This window comes from Empidonax traillii, unplaced genomic scaffold (genome assembly GCF_003031625.1).
Source record: "Empidonax traillii isolate 1590-97213 ecotype Southwest subspecies unplaced genomic scaffold, ASM303162v1 scaffold534:size827195, whole genome shotgun sequence".
NCBI classification, from domain to species: domain Eukaryota; kingdom Metazoa; phylum Chordata; class Aves; order Passeriformes; family Tyrannidae; genus Empidonax; species Empidonax traillii.
The window spans coordinates 44,595-65,113 of NW_020955727.1; the positions used below are offsets into that span (position 1 = coordinate 44,595).

General features: G+C 55.6%; 3 protein-coding genes and 1 non-coding gene across 5 annotated transcripts; 2 read left to right on the plus strand and 2 right to left on the minus strand.

The window, feature by feature from the left end:
* Positions 1–219: 219 nt before the first annotated feature.
* RPS2 (ribosomal protein S2) lies at positions 220–3,129 on the minus strand. Its single transcript, XM_027897228.1, has 7 exons — positions 2,971–3,129; positions 2,792–2,881; positions 2,201–2,308; positions 1,436–1,609; positions 1,198–1,357; positions 668–759; positions 220–341 (listed from the first exon to the last, which is right to left on the minus strand). Exons 1-7 carry the CDS (start codon positions 3,124–3,126, stop codon positions 261–263), a joined length of 861 nt encoding a protein of 286 aa, XP_027753029.1. The 5' UTR covers positions 3,127–3,129; the 3' UTR covers positions 220–260.
* Positions 3,130–3,618: 489 nt separating this feature from the next.
* Positions 3,619–3,743, plus strand: LOC114064344. Its single transcript, XR_003572731.1, has one exon. It is a non-coding gene; the product is annotated as a small nucleolar RNA ACA64 (small nucleolar RNA).
* A 456-nt stretch (positions 3,744–4,199) lies between these two features.
* TBL3 (transducin beta like 3) lies at positions 4,200–12,915 on the plus strand. 2 transcript variants are annotated; one of them, XM_027897275.1, is made up of 22 exons: positions 4,200–4,256; positions 4,385–4,436; positions 4,507–4,602; positions 4,763–4,810; positions 5,224–5,365; positions 6,259–6,343; positions 6,769–6,936; positions 7,262–7,337; positions 7,468–7,564; positions 7,964–8,160; positions 8,454–8,595; positions 8,928–8,986; positions 9,498–9,601; positions 9,715–9,865; positions 9,986–10,216; positions 10,298–10,368; positions 10,754–10,910; positions 11,258–11,316; positions 11,570–11,673; positions 11,879–11,950; positions 12,261–12,419; positions 12,684–12,915. In XM_027897275.1, exons 1-22 carry the CDS (start codon positions 4,216–4,218, stop codon positions 12,794–12,796), a joined length of 2,424 nt encoding a protein of 807 aa, XP_027753076.1. In that variant the 5' UTR covers positions 4,200–4,215; the 3' UTR covers positions 12,797–12,915. The 2 variants fall into 2 exon arrangements, with proteins under 2 accessions (XP_027753076.1, XP_027753077.1); XM_027897276.1 differs by lacking the exons at positions 4,200–4,256; positions 4,385–4,436; positions 4,507–4,602; positions 5,224–5,365 and having other exon boundaries at positions 4,767–4,810.
* A 1,429-nt stretch (positions 12,916–14,344) lies between these two features.
* Positions 14,345–18,197, minus strand: NOXO1 (NADPH oxidase organizer 1). Its single transcript, XM_027897251.1, has 8 exons — positions 17,878–18,197; positions 17,344–17,424; positions 17,163–17,226; positions 16,507–16,687; positions 16,126–16,307; positions 15,801–15,914; positions 15,210–15,327; positions 14,345–14,972 (listed from the first exon to the last, which is right to left on the minus strand). Exons 1-8 carry the CDS (start codon positions 17,941–17,943, stop codon positions 14,345–14,347), a joined length of 1,434 nt encoding a protein of 477 aa, XP_027753052.1. The 5' UTR covers positions 17,944–18,197.
* Between the last annotated feature and the right edge of the window lie 2,322 nt (positions 18,198–20,519).

Sequence of the window (20,519 nt, forward strand, 5' to 3'; positions counted from 1 at the left end):
GACAGTCCTGGCTGAGAATTTTCTCGGTCTGGCTAAAGATGATGTGCCCCTGGAAGTGTCCAAGGCCAGGCTGGACGGGGCTTGGAGCCACCTGGGCTAGTGGAAGGTGTCCCTGTCCATGGCAGGGGGTGAATGGGATGAGCTTTCAGGTCCTTCCCAACCCAAACCATTCCATGATTTACCACCCCGTGCACCAACCCCCAGTCACACCAACCACAATTCCTTGTTCACTCATCACTTTATTCTTGTACAAAACCCATTTAAGTCGTGGCCACAGCAGCTGCCTGGGTCCTCTGCACCGACACTCTTGTGTGGGTCTTGGCCAGATGATCAGTGAACTCCTGCAAAAAGTACATGGACAGTCGTTAATTTCCTTAATCCACTCTCAGAGGTTCCTCAGCACCACTTCCCACCCCTTAAGCCCCTGCACCAGGTAGGTACGTGGGGCTGGGGTAACATTCCAAAGCTTTACTCTTTGTCCAGGGAATCCCACTTTCAATTATTACTCAAAACTAAGATGCTTAAAAATCACACTTAACTTGGCAGTCAGCTCAGACTTAAACCATCACCTGTCTCATTAGAACTTCCCATTTTTTGGGTACATGAACCTGAGTTTTAGGGGCAGGAAGGGCAAGATTTGAGCTGCAAGCTGCCAAAATGCTCTTACCTGGTAAGGAGACTTGGTGAAGACAGTCTCTTTCCAGAGGTCAGGAGTCAGGTAACTGTAGGTTTTGGAGATGGCATCGAAGGTGGCTTTGGCTGCGGAGAGATGTCACACACGGCCCATCACTGCTGCAGACCCTGCTCACCAGCCCCACCCAGAGCTCCAAAAACACCCCACAGCTCCAAAAATGTAGGATTTGGCAAGGACAGGAAAGACCACGGCCAAGGTCTCTCTGGTGAACACACAAAACCCGGTTTCTCTCTCTCTCCAGTTACGACAATTACACTACGGCACACAAGTGCAATCGCGCAGATTGGGAGATGATTCGGGACCAGCACAGGATAAACCCCCCACTCTCTGTAATTGTACAGAACCCAAGGATCACCCCAGCAGGACTAACCTGCCCTGTCAGCGGAAGCCTTGGCTTCTACTTCCCTGCAGGCATTTTTTATTAACATTAAAGCAGAAAGGTGGGGTTTGTGCCCCTGCCAGGGACAGGAATGGCCCCAAGCTCAGAGTGTCCCCACACTCACCGAAGTTGCCGAGGGTGGCGGTGCAGCCCCGTGCCGAGGTGTAGCAGTCGTCAATCCCAGCCATCATCAGCAGCTTCTTGGGCACGGGGGCGGACACGATGCCAGTGCCGCGCGGAGCCGGGATCAGGCGCACCAGGACGGAGCCGCAGCGCCCGGTGACCTGCAGGGACACGGCGGGTCAGGCTCCCGGACACCCCCGGCACAGCCCCCCGGAGCTGCAGCCCGGCCGGAGCCTCACCTTGCAGGGCACCGTGTGCGGTTTGCCGATCTTGTTGCCCCAGTAGCCGCGGCGCACGGGCACGATGGACAGCTTGGCCAGGATGATGGCCCCCCGGATGGCCGTGGCCACCTCCTTGGAGCACTTCACCCCCAGCCCCACGTGCCCATTGTAGTCCCCGATAGCCACGAACGCCTGCGTTGGGAGAGAAGGTTTGATGGCAGCTGTGCAAGAGCTCCCTCAGCACAGCACAGGACACTGGGATTCCAAGGATAACCCATGGGTGTGCTCAGCAGGTGCTCCCAGCTCACTACCAAACACTGATCACCAGAACTTATGCTCCTGAAAGCCATTTTTCCCCTCAGAGCTCATCCTTCAGTCAAAACCAGCCCAGGCTGAAGAACTGGGATTCGATTCCCTGCAGCAGCCTCATACTGGGCAGAAATCCTCATGATTTCCAAAATGTGTTCCCTCTTTACACCCAGAACTTCTGCTGAAAATCCAGTGCTGCTGTGCAAGTGTAACCTAATTTTGTAGGCTTGGCATAGTTTTGTTGAAGGGACCTTTAAAGATGCTACGGCCCCACTTTTGAGACGGTGCTGCTTCAAGGAATACCTGCACATATCACTGAAGTTGATACACTTTGTAAGTTACTAACAAGTCTTGTAACCAAATATTTACTGGATACTACAGAAAATGGGATTTGGAGCGATCAAAATGACACTACTAATGCAGGAGAGAGCAGAGGGGAGGTTTCTCTGGGAGGAAGCAGAGGAGTGGGCTTACCTTGAAGCGGGTGCGCTGCCCAGCACGGGTCTGTTTCTGCACAGGCATGATCTTGAGCACCTCATCCTTCAGGGATGAGCCCAGGAAGAAATCGATGATCTCCGACTCCTGCAAGAGTCAGGCACTGAGCACACGGGAATCATGGAATCCTGGAGAGCTCTGGGTTGCAAGTACCTGAAAACTCTCTCATTCCACCCCTGCCATGGGTAGGGACGCTTTGACTATCCCAAGTTGCTCCAAGTCCCGTCCAACCTGGCCTTGGACACTCCCAGGGATGGGGCAGCCACAGCTTCTCTGGGCAACCTGTGCCAGGGCCTCCCCACCCTCCCAGGGGGGAATTCCTTCCCAATATCCCATTTCTCCCTCCCCTCTGGCCATGGGAAGCCATTCCCTGTGTTCTTTCCCTCCATCCCTTGTCCCCAGTCCCTCTCCAGCTCTCTTGGAGCCCCTTTAAGCCCTGGAATAGGCTCTCAGATCTCCCTGGAGCCTTCTCTTCTCCAGGTGAACCCCCCAGCTCTCCCAGCCTGGATCCAGCCCTCGGATCCAGGAGCATCTCCATGACCCATCATTTCCACATCCCCAGCAACTCACCTTGATGGGAAGCGAGAAGAGATAAATCTCCTCAAGAGACTTGATCTTCATATCCTTGACCAGGCGGCCGAGTTTGGTGACAGGAATCCACTGCCAGAGAAATCCACGACAGTGAATCACCAGGTGCCATCACCCACCATCCTCGGGGGCGGCAGCACCGGCACGACCCCGGGACTCACCTCCTTGTCCTCGGCTTTGCCCCCGCGGGCCCCGCGGCCTCGGCCCCGGCCCCTCCCGCGGCCGCGCCCGCGGCCCCGCAGCCCCGTCCCGAATCCACCGCGGAAGCCCCCGCGGGCCGCTCCTGGTCCTCCCGCAGCACCGGCGTCGTCCGCCATTTGCTGGAAGAGAGCGAGGCATCAGGCGGGCCCCGGGGGGCGCGGATGGCCCCGGATGGGCCCCGATGGCCCAGGCCGCTCCCGCCGCCATCGCCCCCTCGGCCCTTACGTGTTGTCTCAGTGTAGAAGGCCGCGCCGCCGCCCCGCCCGCAATTTATAGCGCGCCGAGTCTCGCGAGACCGCAGCCGTGCTGGGCGAGCCCCGCGAGCTGAATAAACAACACACCACGCAGCAAACAAGCGGCTCGCGGCTGGTTATACAGGGTGCGGGGCCGGCGCGTGCGCGACTCCCCATATATAAGGGCGCTCACGCTCGTGGCGCTCATAGCGTGGAGGGCCCGGGAGAGGTGAGGGTGGGAGTATGGGGAGTGCGCCTGAGGGGCTCCTTGGGCCTTTAAACAACGCCGCTCATGGCATTGCCTAAGCCGGGATTGGGTGAGACCGGGTGGGGTGTGCAGAGCGGCGGAGAAGGCTTTCTGGGGTAGCGCCTGGCGCGGTCTGAAAGTCACTCAGGGTCTGCCGTGGCCCCGGGTGAGATAACGGCGCCCACAGCATCGGGAACATTAAGCTTATTGCCCACGGCCGTGTGTGGGGAGTAAAACCCATGTTCCCATAAGCCCCGCGCTGAGTGCCCCGGGAGGGCTGGCGTTGGAATGTCTTTTCAAACGCTTTTCCTCTCCTTCCCAGGTGCGGAGAGCGGGGAGACTGCGATGGACGGCGACACAGGGGCCGCAGCTGGAGAGGGCTCGCTTATGGACTCATATGCACAATAAAGATTTAATTGCCTAAAAAAATTGAGCGTCAGATTTGCACTCATTGGCTCATCATTCAAAAACCTCGCTTTCACCTGTGGGGGGACCGGGGAAGTGGCTTCCTTGGGGCGGGGAGGGGATGCCCTGCTGGAGAGCTCTGGGGATGGCCGGGAATGGCGCGGAAGCCGGGCCGGGCTGTCCCTTGGGATCGGGATCTCCGGTCCCGGGGCCCCCGTGCCCACAACAAAGATGGCGCCGGCGGGTGCCCCCTCCCTTGGGCGTCACGCGCGCGCCGGAAGTGGCTCTCCGGGGCAGCCGGAAGCACGTGGAGCGCGGCCATGGCGGACACGGCCGCGGATCCCGTGCGCTTCAAGAGCAAGTGAGGGCCGGGACGGGGCTGGGAGCGCTGGGATGGGCGTCAAAGCGCGACCGAGGGGCCGCTGGGCTAGGCTCCGCCGCCGTCCCGGTGTAACGAGGCCTCTCCGTTCCCGTCTCTTTCCCTTCCAGCTATGCCGTGTCGCAGAAGATCGAGCCGTTCTACAAGGGAGGGCGAATCCAGGTAATCCCGGCTCCGGGGGGTTGGGGATGCCGCGTGTCCCGGCTCTGTAACTTTGCTGCCTCTCGCCCAGATCAGCCGCGATGGGAAGTTCATGTTCTGCCCCTGCGGGAGCAAAGTGAACGTGCTCGATGTGGAGACCGGAGCGCTCCTGCACAGCCTGCAGCAGGTGAGGGGCACCCGCTGTGGGTGTGAAACCCCCGGGTGGGGGCGGCCCCGAACACAGGCGGGTGGGTGGGTGGGTTTGGGGTTGTCCCCAGGCTGTGCTCGGTGTCAGAAGGGAGCTCTGAGCCCCGGGGATGGTTTAACTGTGGGATTTCCCTTCCCAGGAGGAGGAGGAGGATGTCACTGCCTTTGTGCTCAGCCCCGATGACGAGGTGGGTTTGGAGCAGAGGGTTGGTTATTTTGGGTGGATCAGAGGGTTATTTTGGGTGGATCAGGGGGCTGGGTTGGGCTGGGTGACTCAGGGGGCGTTGGGACAACGTTCCAGGAACGTGGTGGGATTTGGGGGAGCCCGGGGTTGGCCTCGATGATCCCTGTGGGTCTCTTCCAGATTCCCTGATTCTATTCCATGACCTCTGTGCTTCCAGAGGTGCCCACGGGGGCTCCTCAGGCCCTTCCCTGTGTCCCCTCCTGGAGGTGACTGGGACATGCAGGGACCCTGAGCCATGTCCCTGTGCCCGGTGTGTGTGCAGGGATGGAATTCCAACCCCCTGTCCTGCTCTGAGGGTGTCCCTGTGGGTCTAGGGGTGTCCCTGAGGGTCTGAGGGTGTCCCTGTCCCTGTTGCAGGTGCTGCTGACGAGTTCCCGGGCGCTGCTCCTGCGGCAGTGGGTGTGGCGGGAGCCGCGCTGTGCCCGCGCCTGGCGGGCCCTGCACCCCCTGCCCGTGGCCACCATGGCCTGCGACCCCACAGCCACCCTGCTGGCCACAGGTATGGGGGATGGGGGGGATGGGGGGCCCTTGGGCTCCGGAATAACCTCCCTGAGCTGCACACAGTGACTGGCATCTGCACTGCCTCCAGCTCAGGGCAGGACCAGGAGCTGCTGGAGAGGGTCCAGGGGAGGCCACAAAGGGGATTTGGGGTCTGGAGCATCTCTCATGGGATGGTTAATGCCTGGTTAGTGTGGAGAAGAGAAGGCTGAGAGGGGATCCCATCAATCCATACAAGTGTCTCCAAGGGGGGTCAGAGGATGGTGCCAGACTCTGCTCAGTGGTGCCCGTGACAGGACGAGGAGCGATGGCCACAAACTAAAACACGAGTTCCACCTCAGCAGGAGGAAAACTTCTCTCCCTGGAGGGTGGCAGAGCACTGGAACAGCTGCCCAGGGGGGTTGTGGAGTCTCCCTCTCTGGAGACATTCCAGCCCCACCTGGACAGTCCCTGTGTCACCTGCTGCAGGTGACCCTGCCTGGGCAGGGGTTGGACTGGGTGATCTCCAGAGGTCCCTTCCAACCTCAACTACCCTGGGATTCTGTTTTACTCAGAAATGATATTGTGGCAATGAGGGATCCTTTCAGTGCTTGTCTAAAATACGTATAATAAAGTACTGACAACCATCAGGCATCTCTGAGGCAGAGCAGTGGAGCTTTCCTGGTGTGGCACAGGGGTGTCTGGAGATGGAGTTGCTCAGGCATGGCCTGTCAGCAACCTGTACCCTGCTCTGACTGAGCGTGAGGTGCTCCAGGGGCGTCTCTTGCCGTGGGTTCTCCTTAACGGGTTCATTTTCCTTTCTCTTGCCTTTGCAACCCCCGAAGCTTTGCAGATGTGTTGGGCTCCTGCATCCCTCTCTTCCATGGCTCATTCCCTGTGTCATTCCTTCCCCAGGTGGCTGTGACAGCACCATTAAGGTCTGGGATATGGTCAAACACTACTGCACACACAACCTGAAAGGCTCTTCTGGAGTGGTACAGTAAGGATGAGTGGTGTCTGTCAGTCCCTGCCATTCCTGGGGGGGCTGGGATTGACCTGGAATATCCTCTGTTTATGGAATGGGAAGGCCCACTCCAAGCAGGTTCTGGGCTCTTCTTCCTGGATTTTGGGAGCAGGGCTATGACTGTCTCTAGCCCAGCTTGGTCAAGAGTAAGAAAATCTCCTATAAATCCCTGTCAGTTGATCTCTCATGGAATCCTGGAATGGTCTGGGTTGGAAGGGACCTTAAAACTCATCTCATTCCACCCCCTGCCGTGGGCAGTGACCCCTCCCAGTAGCCCAGGTTGCTCCCAGCCCATCCAGCCTGGCCTGTTGAGCCGTGTAAATGTGTGTTTATGCAGGAGCTGGGCCAAGGCCAGCACTGCAGGTGCTTCACTCCTGTCCTGTTCCTCTCCCCCTGCCCAGCCTGGTCGAGTTCCACCCGGACATCTCCCGCCTGCAGCTCTTCTCCTCCTCCATGGACTACAAAATCCGCATCTGGGACCTGAATTCCAGCAAATGTGTGGCTGTGCTGGATGGGCACTTCAGTGCTGTCACCTCGCTGGCATTTGCAGATGGAAACACCCTCCTGAGGTACCACCTGGGTACAGGGGGTTGACCTCTGTCCTGTTCACCTCCTGCCAGGCCTGGGTGATTCCAGAGGGTCTGGGGGAAGGTGACTGAGGGTCTTGGAATCCTGGAATGGCTTGTGTTGCAAGGGACCTTAAAGGCCATCCAGTCCCACCCCCTGCCATGGGCAGGGACACCTCCCACTATCCAAGCCCTGTCCAGCCTGGCCTGTGTTTCTGGCACAGGGAATGCTGGTGCTCTTTCCCATGGCCTCTCCAGAGAGGTGTTGAACCCCCACAGTGCCAGGTTGGCACATGGATTTAGCACTGAGACCCCTTTTCCTTTGCAGCTCTGGCCGTGATAAGATCTGCATGGTGTGGGACCTGGAGAGCAGGGAGAGCAAACGAACCATCCCCGTCTACGAGGTGAAACTGGGGGTTCATTTACTCCTTTGGGATCTTTTTGTAGTTCCAGGTCCCACAGTAGCTCTCTGTGTGTTATGAAATGAGGTTTCTTTCGGCCAGCCCTGGTTCTGTGACTCTCTGGCTCTTGCAGACCGTGGAGGCCGCCGTGCTGTTGCCTGAGAAGGGGGATTTCTCTCAGCTGGGCGTGAAGAACCAAGGGCTGCACTTTGTCACAGCTGGCAGCAAAGGTGAGGGGAGTGCCACTGCCACGTCTGGGGGGGCTGTGATTGCTGTTGTTCCTGGGATGGGAGTTCTCTGCGTGGCAGAAGCTTGGGCTGGAGAGCAGAGCCTGCTGCTGGGTCCCTGGGGCAGCTGGGGATGAGCAGGACGGCTCAGACGTGCTCTGAAACGTTTAATGCTCAGATAACGTTAATCAGCATATAAATATATTTCCCAATCTATAAATATATTTCCAAACTGCAGTGAAGTTTGGACTGGAGAAGCAAAGCCCTTCCCGTGGCTCTTGGTGCCACTCCAGCTGGGTCCCTGCCCTGTCCCGCGGGCAGCGCCAGGGCTTGGTCCCATCCCTTGGGCAGCCCCTGTGAGAGGCTGGCTGTGACAGGGGATGCATCCCGTGGTTTTTCCAGGTGTCCTGAGAGTCTGGGAGGCAGCCAGTGCGGGCTGTGTGTACAGCCAGCCCGTGCCCTTCGAGCCGCGGGAGGAGCCGAGCGAGCGCAGCCTGTGCCAGTGCCTGGCGGTGCCCGCGCGGGGCGAGCTCGTCACCGTGTCCCTGGAGCACAACGTGCTGTTCTACGAGGCACAGACCCTCCAGCTCCGCAAGCAGGTGTCAGCCACGGCCTTCTTTATTCTTTATCCGTGATGTGGGATCAGCTCTGCTCCTGGGAAAAGCTCTGTCCCTCATCCCCGGCCTGCTCGGGAATTGCCCCTTGGTGCCAAAGCAGAAATGTCACTGCTGGGGGTGTTGGGGGGAATTTTGCACCAATATAAGAACCAGAAAGCAGAACAGGCCCAGCCAGAAATCCCTCCTGTGCTCCAGCCTGTGTGTAAAAGAGATCCTTACACCCAGCATTAAACGGGAGATCCCAGCACTGCAGCTTTTCCCTGTTCCCGTTGCAGCTCGCTGGGTACAATGAGGAGGTTCTGGATGTGAAGTTCCTGGGCCCTGGTGACTCCCACATTGCTGTGGCCACCAACAGCCCCCAGCTGAAGGTGTTTGAGTTGGCAACGTCCCACTGCCAGATCCTCTATGGCCACACAGGTGGGTGCTGGCTGGGAGAGGGGTGGAGGTTCCTTTGTCCAGCCTCTCTTGGAGCTCCTGTGGAGGCTGGAACCCTTGAGTTCTCTCTGGAGCAGCATCACAACAAGTCTGGGAGCTATGGGGAGAAAGGATATATCCCATTGTCCCTGTCCCTGGCGGTGACATCAGTTCTGTTTGGAGCTGAAGGGGTGTGAGTGACGCTCACTCTGCAGGGATTGGGAATGTCGTGTCCCAGACCCGTCCCCAGCACAGTGGGCTCGTTAACTCACACATTCCTGTTGTCCCATTGCAGTATTTCTGTGCTTCCACCTGTTTTGTCTCCTTCTGTTTAGAAACAATTATGGCTTTGGACGTCTTCAGAAAAGGCCTGATGTTCGTCACCTGTGCCAAGGTGTGTCACTGCCCCTCATTTAATGCAGCTCTTCACTTCAGTGATCTTCATGGCCAAGACTGTCCCACTTTTAACACTCCAGAAAGGGCCTTTTATTCATACAGTTCCTGTCTGCTGCATCCCCCAGAGATGAGGTTCTTCATTATCCCTTTCTGATGTTGTCCCTGGGAAATCAGTCATATTTATTAGCCTGAAGGAGACGCTTCCTTCTCCAGGCATCTCAGTCTGGAATTGGTTGTTAGTGTGGGGCTGATGGGAGCTTCTGTGTTGGAAGAAAAGGTGCCAACTGCCCTGATACTCCCAAAAATAAACCTCTGATAGACCCCAAAACCAAATCTCCACTCTGGAACCCCCAGCTAGAGGTTTGTCCCGCCTGGCTGTGTGTCCTCACCTGCTCTGACAAAGGTTCAAGCTGTGAAATCGGGGACCAGTCAGGCTGGGGATGCAGTGAAAGCCCAGGGAGCTGATCTGTTGTCAGAAAACCGAGCAGTGTCTGTGCTGTCCCCCACAGGACAGGAGCATCCGTGTGTGGAGGATGGGCAAGGCTGGCAGGGTGGTGTGTGTGGCTCAGGGGCTGGGCCATGCCCACGGCGTGGGCGCTGTCGCCTGTTCCAGGTAACGGCTGTCCCTCAGATCTGACCCAGGTCCTGCTCATGGAGGGGAAGGGCCTTTTCTCCCCTGCAGGGAGAGCCACTGATTTGCCTCCTTGATGTTTTTGCTCCTCTCAGACTGAAGGAAAGCTTTGTAGTAACCAGCAGCCAGGACTGCACCATCAAGATCTGGAATATCCCGGAATCCCTCTCTTCCAAAGCAAAAGCCGCTTCCATCTCCAGTCCAGAGACCCTCCATGCCAGAGTGACTGAGAGGGGCCACAACAAGGTCAGGCTCCCCCTGAGCTCAGAGGGTGCCCTTGGCACTCAAATCCCCCTCTCCCATGCCCTCCCCTGTGTCATTCCCCTGGAGCAGAGGCTGAAGTGCTCTGTGTTCCCGTGCCCCCAGGACATCAACAGCGTGGCAGTGTCCCCCAATGACAAGCTGCTGGCCACGGGCTCCCAGGACCGGCTGGCCAAGCTGTGGTCCTGCTCCGACTGCTCCTTGCTGGGGGTGTTCTCGGGGCACAGGAGGGGGATCTGGTGCGTGCAGTTCTCCCCCGTGGATCAGGTCCTGGCCACCTCCTCGGCAGACGGGACCCTGAAGCTCTGGGGCCTTCGGGACTTCAGCTGCCTGAAGGTGAGGGGAACTCCTGCCCCTGCTCCAGGCAAAGCCCTGGGCTTGATCCTTCAGAAACTGAGCTGCCTTTCTGCTTTCCAGACCTTTGAAGGCCACGATGCCTCAGTGCTGAAGATCATCTTTGTGAGCCGAGGGGCCCAGCTGCTCAGCAGGTTTGTGCCCGTCCCTTGGCAGCCTCCCCACAGGAGACCCACAACTGATCAGAAGGGAATCTCTTGGCTGGAAAGGCTGGAAAGTCCTTAGAAAGACTGAAAAGGGGCCATATTTGGGCCAAGCTTTCTGTAGGGGTTTAAATGAATCCTCTCCTCCAGTTATCCCATGGATTCTGTTTATCTGCTGTGCATTGCTGGGTTGGGGACACACACAACAGGCAGAGCTAAGGGCTCATCTTGCCCTGCACGTTTTGTTTGATTCTGCTCCTGTTTGGAAGGCAATGGAATGGGACAAGTTTATCTGGTGTTTGAGGTGGGGCAGAGCAAGAACGGATCTGTCCAGTGATTTATATTTGTTGTTGTTGTTGTGTTTCTCTTCCAAAAGTGGATCTGATGGTCTATTAAAACTCTGGACAATTAAAACAAACGAGTGTGTGAAGACATTAGATGGCCATGAGGATAAAATCTGGGGTCTTCACTCCAACAAACAAGATGACATGGTGGTGACAGCCTCCAGTGACTCCTGCATCACCCTCTGGCAGGTACAGCACGGGGGGTCCTGACTCCTCTCCTGGTTAATAATCAGGATAAATGGAGAACTCAGGATGCCAGTGGCTTGTTCCTCATGTGTACTCATTTTCTGCACTTTGGAATTGGGTCAGTAGTGCTTATCTTGGGGTTTGGGGTTATTTCCTGGCTGGACTGTTTCCCCAGCAGCATCAGGCACTGGTGGCTTGGAGGGAAGTTGGGAGTTGCTGGATTTAACCCTTAAATCACTTGGCCTAGAGATCTTGCTGCATAAACTGGTCTCCTAATCACTTGATGGCTCGGTAAAAATCCATCTGTATTAAAGCAAGATTTGATAAAGCTTTATCCTGTTTTTTTATAGGATGTCACTGAAATTGAGGAGAAGGAAGCACAAGCTAAACAGGAGGAGCAGATCATGAAGTGAGTTGGTCTTGTGCAATTAAGAGCTGTGAAAGGCAAACTGTCCAGTGGAACTGCCCACACCTGGAGCCATCCAGCTGCACCCAATCCCAATAATTAGTGAGAGCACTGAGGCATTTTGTTGACAAGCACCACTGACTTGTTGGCATGAACCCCCTGCATGCTGTTACTGCCGAATCTTCTGCTTTCTGCCCAGTGTTTGTTCCCACCACTCAAACACCGGTCTCACTCCCGACCGTGATTTGTTTTCCAGGGAACAAGAGCTTTCCAACCTGCTCCACGAGAAAAGGTACCTGAGAGCCCTGGGCTTGGCCATTTCCCTGGACCGGCCGCACACCGTGTTGATGGTGGTCAAGGGTGAGTCCATGTCCCGCTCCGAAGGCATTTTCCTGCCCTCTGCTTTCCAGACTCTTTCCAGGCTCCAAAGTCTAATTATTAGTGTGCAAGCCTCTGTGCTGCCTCTCTCTTTGCCACGTTCCTGGGTGCATTCACCCCAGGTAGCCAGTGGTCTCGCTGCTCTCAGCCTGGGCCCTTCCCTGGACTCTCCCTTCTCTCCCTGCAGCCATCCTGAAGGAACCTGAGGGGAGGAAGCGCTTGGAAGAGAACATTGTCCGGCTCCGGAAGGATCAGAAAGGTTTGTTGCCGTGTGGTTTAGGTGTTGAAAGGCTCCCAGGTCAGGGGCTTGTTTCCTCAGCTGAAATTGGAATCATAAAATAGAACCGTGCGATGGTTTGGGTTGGAAGGACCTCAAAGTTCATCCAGCTCCGTTCCCTGTGCTGTGGGACATTCAGGGACGTTAGGCCTTGTCATCCCACACTTTTAGGGTGTGACAGCTCGAGGAGCAGTTCTGTCTATAAATATTTTGCCCCTCTGGGCTCGTCAGTCACCATCTGTGGGAGCTGAACCTCTGTAAGACCCAAGACACGGGTGTCCCTCCCCCACAGAGGCAGTGCTGGCATTCCTGATCACCTGGAACACCAACTCCCGGAACTGCCACGAGGCCCAGGCTGTCCTGGAGATCCTCCTGAAGCACGAGGCACCCGACAGTCTCCTGCAGTTCTCGGGCATTAAACCTGCTGTGGAGTCGCTGCTGCCCTACACGGGTGAGTCACTGTGGGGCCAACCCAGACACAGAATCCTGGAATGGTTTGGGTTGGAAAGGACCTTAAAGCTCAGCCAATCCACCCCCTGCCGTGGGCAGGGACACCTTCCCCTGTCCCAGGTTGCTCCAAGCCCCGTCCAACCTGGCCTTGGACACTTCCAGGGATGGGGCAGCCACGGCTTCTCTGGGCAACCTGTGCCAGGGCCTGCCCACCCTCCCAGGGGGGAATTCCTTTCCCAGTGCCCTGATCCCTCCTCTCCCGCAGAGCGGCACTTCCAGCGGCTCAGCCGGCTGCTCCAGGCCTGCACGTTCATCGACTTCATGTGGCACAACATGAGGCTGGGGGACACGGCCCAGCAGGACAACGGCACCCTCTGACCCTGCTCCCACCAGTTCCCCTTTCCACGGTGGGGAGAGCTCCTTCCCACCGGGGTGGTAACTGTATTTTTGGTTCCTGTGTTTTGTAATAAATTTTTAAATGCTGATTTGTAAGACAAGCCCAGCGTCCCATCTCCCCGGGGCCGGGGGAAGGGAAAGGGGCGTTTCTTTGGCCGAGCTCTGGTTTGTGTTTCCACACCCTGAATTTTCAGGCCCGGGCACTCAAACATCACTCAGTTTGGGGGAAAGGCAGAATCCCAACGAGAAGTTGGGCTTTACTGGGGTTTGAAGACTGGGATTTATGGAGCTGGGAGGCACTCTTGGCGATGTCAGATCATGTCCCCAAGCCCAGCTGGGCCCTGGGCGTCAATCACTGTTGTGCCATTAAATATTTTCTTTGCTTGAACAAAATGCAGGCTGGACCAAAGCAGGTCTCTCACCCGTGCCCACCCCAAATTTAGCACCTGGGAGGGAGAGAAGCACAATTTTAATTCCCCAGGTAGCAAATTTTTAAAGTGTAAGACTCAGAGATATTTACATGTGTTTTATTTCAAAGACAAAAATGTATAAAATTCACAACGACACAAACATCTCACAAGATGTTTCTAAAAAATATTAACAGGGAGCATAACTACAATTAAAGCCAACAATGTATAGAAAAGTCTTAATTTTCCTGGAACTAATTATCCAACTCAAATCTAGCAACGAGGTCAGGATGAGAATGGCTGTGTTTCAGTGACTCCCTAGGAGGGGGAGTGTTTTGTCCATTGTTCTGTCCCTGTCCCCAAGTGGGACACAAGCTGTGACAGCCCTGTTTGTGCTCCTGTTCCTGCACAGACACAACTGGAGGGAACAGCCAGGGATGAGGTTCCTCCCCAGCAGGTTTTTTGTTCTCACAGCCATTCAGCAGATGCAGCCAATTCATCTGATGGCCTCTCCACTACTTAAAATGATCTAAACTGTAAAAAAAATCCCCAAACTAACACCAAAACCTAAACAATTTAAATACATATATATAAAAAATAGGGGGTTCAGGTAAATGATATCACAGAGCTGCATCATCCCATCCCTCCCACAGTCCAGTAGCTGTAGCTTGGGGTGCCATCGGTGACTCTGAGTCACTCTGGTGACTCTTCTCTGCCCTCTGGGGTGGCTGCAGCTCACCTGGTGTGGGCAGTAAAGCAGCAGTGACTGTGAAATGTTCAACTCTTCACGTCCTGCATGGCAGGATAAACACCTGCCTGAGGGAGAACTTACTGAATTCCAAGTGACCTCTGACTTGGGAGCTGCTGGATCCGCAGCTGCCCTGACTCCCCTGAGGAGTTAAACCACTAAATCCTTTCCCAGTAACTCCCTTCTGGCTCCCAGTGTGCCTGCGAAGCTGCAGCAGGAACGGGTGCTGCCCAAGGAGGGGATGGATGTCCGTGGGTGCGTTCCTTGGGATCCAGGGGTGTCCCTGGGAAGCCGCAGTCCGAGGGCTGACGCTCCTGTGGGGCTCTGGGGGAGTGCCAGGCTGTGCCTGGGCTGTGTCCTGTGCCCTGCCCTGCTCTAATGCAGCGTGTGCAGGCCTGGCCGGGGGCTGTGTCCCTGCAGGGCCCGTTTGGTGACGGTGCTGCACCTCTGCAGGATCTCGTGTGCCGAGGGCCGCGCCGGCACCCTGGGGACACTCGTGGCCGGCTCGGGGTCGGGGAGGGGCGAGCTCAGGTCGGCTGCAGACGACTCCACGAAGCCAGAGTCGTTCCTGTCCCTGGGGCTGAGGCGTGGGGACTTGGTGCTGTGCGTGGCCAGGGCAGGGGAGCTCCTGTTCTGCTCCACTTCGGGCAGGGAGCGGGACAGGACGGGCTGCCAGCCCAGCCGGGCGCCCTGCTCGCTGCTGCTCCCCGAGCTCAGGGATGAGCTCTCTGACTCCAGGTCCGAGGTGGAGCTGGCCCTGGGCAGAGATCTGGACCTGCTCCTCTGAGAGCTCCCATCTTCTCTGTTCAGGTCGAAGGAAGAGCCAGGCTGTGCCCTGGGCTGTGCCACGGCCTCCCCCCGGGGCTGGGGGCCGGGCAGGGAGGAGCAGAGGTTCGGGGTGGAGACGTTGAGGCCGCAGCTGATGATGGTCTGCAGCTTGTGGTGAGGATTCTTGTAGGGCCGCAGGCACAGGGAGGGCATGTAGCCCGTGCTGCCGTTGTACCTGAGGGCAGGGATGGAAGGGACACTGAGAGGAGCCCTCTGGCCAGCTCGGGCCGAGGGCAGGGAGCAGGGCAGGGCCCAGCCCCGTGCTGTACGTGGGGTGTGAGGACCAGGAAAGCATCCCTGGGCGAGGACGTGCAGCTCAGGGGTGCACCCCCCACGGGGAGAAAGGAGCAAGCAGCCCCTGCAGCAGGTACCCAGCTCCCTGGGGGAGCAGCACTTTGGAAAGCCTCCTTACCTGATGAGCCACCAGCCGTTGTCAGACATCCTGAGCACCTCCACCACCACCCCGCTGTGCAGGGAGAGCTCATCCCCCTTCTGGGCCTCGTAGGGCTGCACCACGAAGTACAGGCTGCCTGTGGGAGGAGGGGGAGGTTGGATCTGCCCCTTGGAGAAAGTGCCCCCACGCCTGTGACAGAGCAGCTCAGCTGTGGGGCAGGTGTCCCTGAGGGGGACTGGCTGCTCAGGGACCCCAAACTGATCGGTTTAGGTTGGATATGAGGAAGAAGTTTTCTGTGATGGGGGTGGGGAGGCCCTGGCACAGGTTGCCCAGAGAAGCTGTGGCTGCCCCTGGATCCCTGGAAGTGTCCAAGGCCAGGTTGGACGGGGCTTGGAGCAACTTGGGCTGGTGGAAGGTGTCCCTGCATGACCTTGAAAGATCCCTTGCAACCCAAACCATTCTGTCATTCCATGGCAGAGCTGACCAGAAGAGTCAGAGCTCCAGAGATCCAGGTGGGGACCCCAAGCAGTGGATAAAGTGGTGGGGTTTTGCAGGACTCATTTTTTGAAGGAGGAACACGGTGTGCCAGAGAGCCAGGAGCAGACTTACCCTCCTCACTTGAGCTAAAGGTGTTCTGCACGTCCTCGTGGACATCAAGCTCTTCCAGGTACGAGGCTGGGAACCAGGCAATCTGCTTGTCTGCATTTTCCACCAGCCACCACCCTACAAAGATCAAAACACCCAGTTTTTAGCAGCCTGCAAGTTGAGAGATGACCGTAATCCCTGGATAAGGGACACAAGAGACAGGAGGGACATTCACTGTCCCCCCAGGTAAGCACACAACTACAAACACCTGCCACTACCTTGGCATTTGCTGGGCTGTGAATCGACCTGCCTCTTCACCCCTGACACTGAAGAATCCCCTCAAACATACCAGTCATGTCCTTGATTAACACTTCAACAATTTCCTTCTGAGCCACTGTGAAGGTCCTGTTCTTGGTGTCCTTGGTTTCGAAGCTCTCGATGCAGCGGTAGCTCTGGGACGCCTGGGGAAGGGTGATGGAGATGGGCTGCTGCTTCTTTTCCCTTCTGAATTCTGATGGCATGATCACAACACTGCAAGGCAAAGTTTCACATCAAGAACTCTGGTGGAAGGTTGAGTTTAGTATTAGTTTTGGTAAAATCACTCATGCAGTAGCTTTGGGCATCAGAGACAACATAAACTGAGATTAAAGCAGAACCTCCCTGCTCTGCTGCCCATTCCATGACATTTCTGCTTTGTGAACAAACAAAAAGGACAGCTCAGATTTCCCACCTGTTTTCAGGGAAGGAGGGATCGAGGTCCTGGGTCTGTGCCTTGAAAAACTGAGTCACTTCTTGGCCCCGGGAGATCCTTGCGTCCCTTTTCAGCAGCTCCTGGGAGTAGATTTCCAGCAGTTTCAGGATCTCCAGGCACCTGCTCAGCTTCCCACCCTTCCTGTGCTGCATTGTCACACCTTTAAAATAACAGTTGGTTGGTGTGAGACAGCAGTGGGTTTGGATGTCTTTGGGAGCAGCATCTTTTACCTGATCACGGGGTGTCCTCGCCCACCACCCTTCCTGCCCCATCCCAAACTGTACCAAGTCACTGTCCCTGCCTCCCTGTCCTTTTTAATAGCTCCTAATACGATTTTTAACATCTAAAATTTATCTTTTTTTCTCATGCAAATATTTCAAGAAGCTCTGGGCTAATATTTAAGTGTAATATTAATTTCCCAAGTGCAATTATCTATTAAAAAGGCCTTTCTGGGTTATTTTAAGTCTGTACTAGACCCAAGCATGTTGATGTAACCCAGTGGTGCTGTGCCAGGAGCAGGAGAGAGCTCAGCCTGTTCCAGAGAAAGGTCAGACTCGAGGCTTCAGTCTGTGTCCCCAGCTATGACTGTCCTGTCCACTCACATGTTTGTTGGTCCATCAGAGGTTTATTCTTACCTTTAAACCTGGGTAAATTCCTGAGGGAGCCACTCTCCATGGGGAATTTCCTCTTCAGCTCTTTCTAAAAGCCAGGAGAAGGAGAGAACAGTGATTCCTGACCTCCCTGACACCCAGCTGGGCTCCTTCCCCCTCCCCAGGGCGGGAATCCTGACATGTCAGGAACTCAAAACTCACTTACGTGGAATTTCTTGAAGTCTTCAAATGTCCGGTAGATGAGAATGTTGTTCTGGTCTGACCAAGTCACAAACATCATGTAGTTCTGGGAGAAGAAAAGGGAAAAAGAAAAGCAATTTAATCACAGTGTTTCATTTGAGATGCCTCCAGGCAATCAGTGTTTGCCACGAGCTGTTCTGGCTTCAGGCTGAGAGTATCACACTAAAAAACTCAACTGAACATTAAAGCTACAAAAATGTCTCCTTGATTTTAGGGTTCCAAATGGATAATCACAGATGAAATCAGGAGGATTTTATGGCGCTGTGACAGAAAGGGAGCAAAATCCAAGATAATAATTTTCTTATGGTATTAAGCCCATTACAAAAATCCCTTCGTCCTACATCCCAAGGCTCTAATCCCAGCGCTGTGGGGAATGAGCAAACACACCCCTGGAAGAGTAAGTCCCAAACCCTCTAGTTTCCTAATTTATAATATATTTCAGGAGGAAAAAAAAAAAAAAAAGAAAAAAAAAAGGGAAAAAAAATAAAAATTAACATACCTTCTGCTTTTTGCACAGCATGAAGCCAACGGCCTGCACATCCACGGGGTACCTGTGGCAGCTCATCTTCCCCACGCCTGCTCCTCCCTCACTGGGAGCTGGAGGGATGACCTGGAGGGATGATCTGGAGGGATGATCTAGAGGGATGGGAGCTGGAGGGATGATCTGGAGGGATGATCTGGAGGGATGGGAGCTGGAGGGATGTGTCCTGGAGGGATGCGTGCTGTGCCGGAGGTGGCAGAGCGGTGTCTCCAGGCAGGACTGGCCGTGTTAAATCCCCTGCAGCAGGAGGCAGGGCACAGGCGTTCCCGCACCTCCTCCTCCGCCCCGCCCCGCAGAAATTCCCTGGTTTGGCAAACTACCGGGTGCCTTTCACCTTTCACCTCTCCCCTCTGCTTTTAACATGCAAACAGTCCCGGTTGCAGCGGCGGGGACAGAGTTCAGGGGGCAGGGGGGGCAGATCCAGCTGGTTTTATCTCATCACAAGCAGTGCTGGGAAGTGAGCCGGGCCCTGGGTGTGCAGGAGGTCACTGGGGCAGCAGCTCCTGCCCCGGGAGATTTCCGGGGAGACACGCAGGGTTTTTATGGTTATATTGCACAGTTACCTGCAGCCCGGGATAAACTCACACCAGCCCCAGAAAACTGATTTACAGCGTGGGTTGTCGTAAAGCAGGAATTGGGCACCACTTGATAAGTGTAATGGTTGTTATAAACGTTTTTTCTTTATGGCTTTGTCCCACCTGCTGAGATATTTTAAATGGACTTCTGGCAGCTTTATCAATATTTATATGCTCTCAGAAATTATGGGAGATGCCAATGTCAGTGTTATCATAGAATCACAGAGCAGTTTGGGTTGGAAGGGACATCAAAGACCATCCAATTCCCACCCCTGCCATGGGCAGGGACACCTTCCACCAGCCCAGGTTGCTCCAAGTCCCGTCCAACCTGGCCTTGGACACTTCCAGGGATCCAGGGGCAGCCACAGCTTCTCTGGGCAACCTGTGCCAGGACCTCCCCACCCTCACAGGGAAGAGTTTCTTCCCAATATCTGATCTAAACCTACTCTCTGTCAGTTGGAAGCCACTGACCCTTGTCCTGCCACTACAAACACGGCCCAGGGCACGGCCCTGAGCACTGTCCTGCATCCAGCCAGGTGTCCATACCCTCCCAGCTCTTCCCAAGGAGCAGCTCCACTGCCCAGAGGCACAGAAAGACAGGTAATTCCAGCCCTGTCCTCTCCCTGAACCGCTGTGTGCCTCAGGTTATGACTTGGCTGATGGGCACCCTGTGATCAAACGGCCTTCTCTGTCCTCCCTCTCCCTGCTCTTTGATAAAGCCTAAATTGAACCATTATCATTATCATTATCATTATTTGAGCCCCAATTGAGAGGCTCAGCCCTGCCTCCCCTTTCACAGCCCAATTACACCTGGTGTCTCAAACCCTCAGTAATAGCTGGGGATGATTTTTCATCTACCAAAAAAACCCCCACAGAACTGGAACAGGGAGCCAAACCAGATTCCTTCTGGACATCAGGCAACACGGTGAGGGGGGCCTTTGCTTTGTGTTCCAGGAGCATCCTGCTCCCACACAGCAGGATGGCAGCTCCTGGGGGCAAAGGGAGCTGTGCTGTTGCAATTCTATCCATTGCTGGATGGATATCTGTCCTCCATCAGAAAGGGAAAGTCATCCAGAGAGAATTTATTGCTTGTCTGTGTATTTTGGTGGGAAAACCCCTTCACTGGCACCTCCAGGGCTCTTTCTGGCTCAGGAAGCCGGGCAGGACCTGCCCTGGGGAAAGGTGATGGGAAGCAGCTCCCTGCTCTCCCTTAGCCCTGGAACTGGGACCCTCCATCCCTCTGTTCACAACGGGCCCAGCAAAGACACGTGCTGGGAAATGTACCCAGCTCAAAGGGTGAGGATTTTATGGAGAGACAGGAAATCACACAGTGAATTTTATTAGAAGGTCCCAGTCTCCGAGGCGGCCGAGAGGGCCAAGCCCACCTTCGTGTGGCTCTTGGAAATATGTGGAGCCAAGACTCTCAACAAAGCACCTTGGATTGGTTTCCTGCATTTCCAAGAGTTTACCCTGTTTACCTTGACTGGGAAATGCCAAAGGCAAGGAAAACCTTAGAGGAGCTGCAGGAAGAGGAGATGAGCAGGGAGGCTCAGAGAGCACATGGCTCTGCACTGGAAGATCTGTGGGTGTCCTGAAAACAGGAGTAGGAAACAGCTTTGGTCAAAGGCTTTGCTGTGTCTCACCATTCTCAGGGAATTCAAGCAGAAAGGGAGGGGTGGAAAACATAATGGGATGTTATGAAGGGAAGGTTACAGGGGGGTTTGGAATCACCCGAGGCTGGACAACCAGCCATGCAGTTTGGAGAGCCAGTTTATGGGGCTCACTGGGAGACTGGTGGTGACAGGGAATCCCAGACAAAGGGAAACATGAGCAGAACTACTCCAAACTCAGGAAGGGGTTTGCTGAGAGAACGTTCTGCAGAGGCAGAGCAGAGGGGTGGGGAGGGAGGAGAACAACCTGGCACTGCTCAGGGACACCAACACCTCCAGTGTCATCCCAGAAGGTTCCAGGCTCTGCAGATGTCACAGCAGTATCAGTGCCCTGTCCATGTCAAGGCTGATGTCA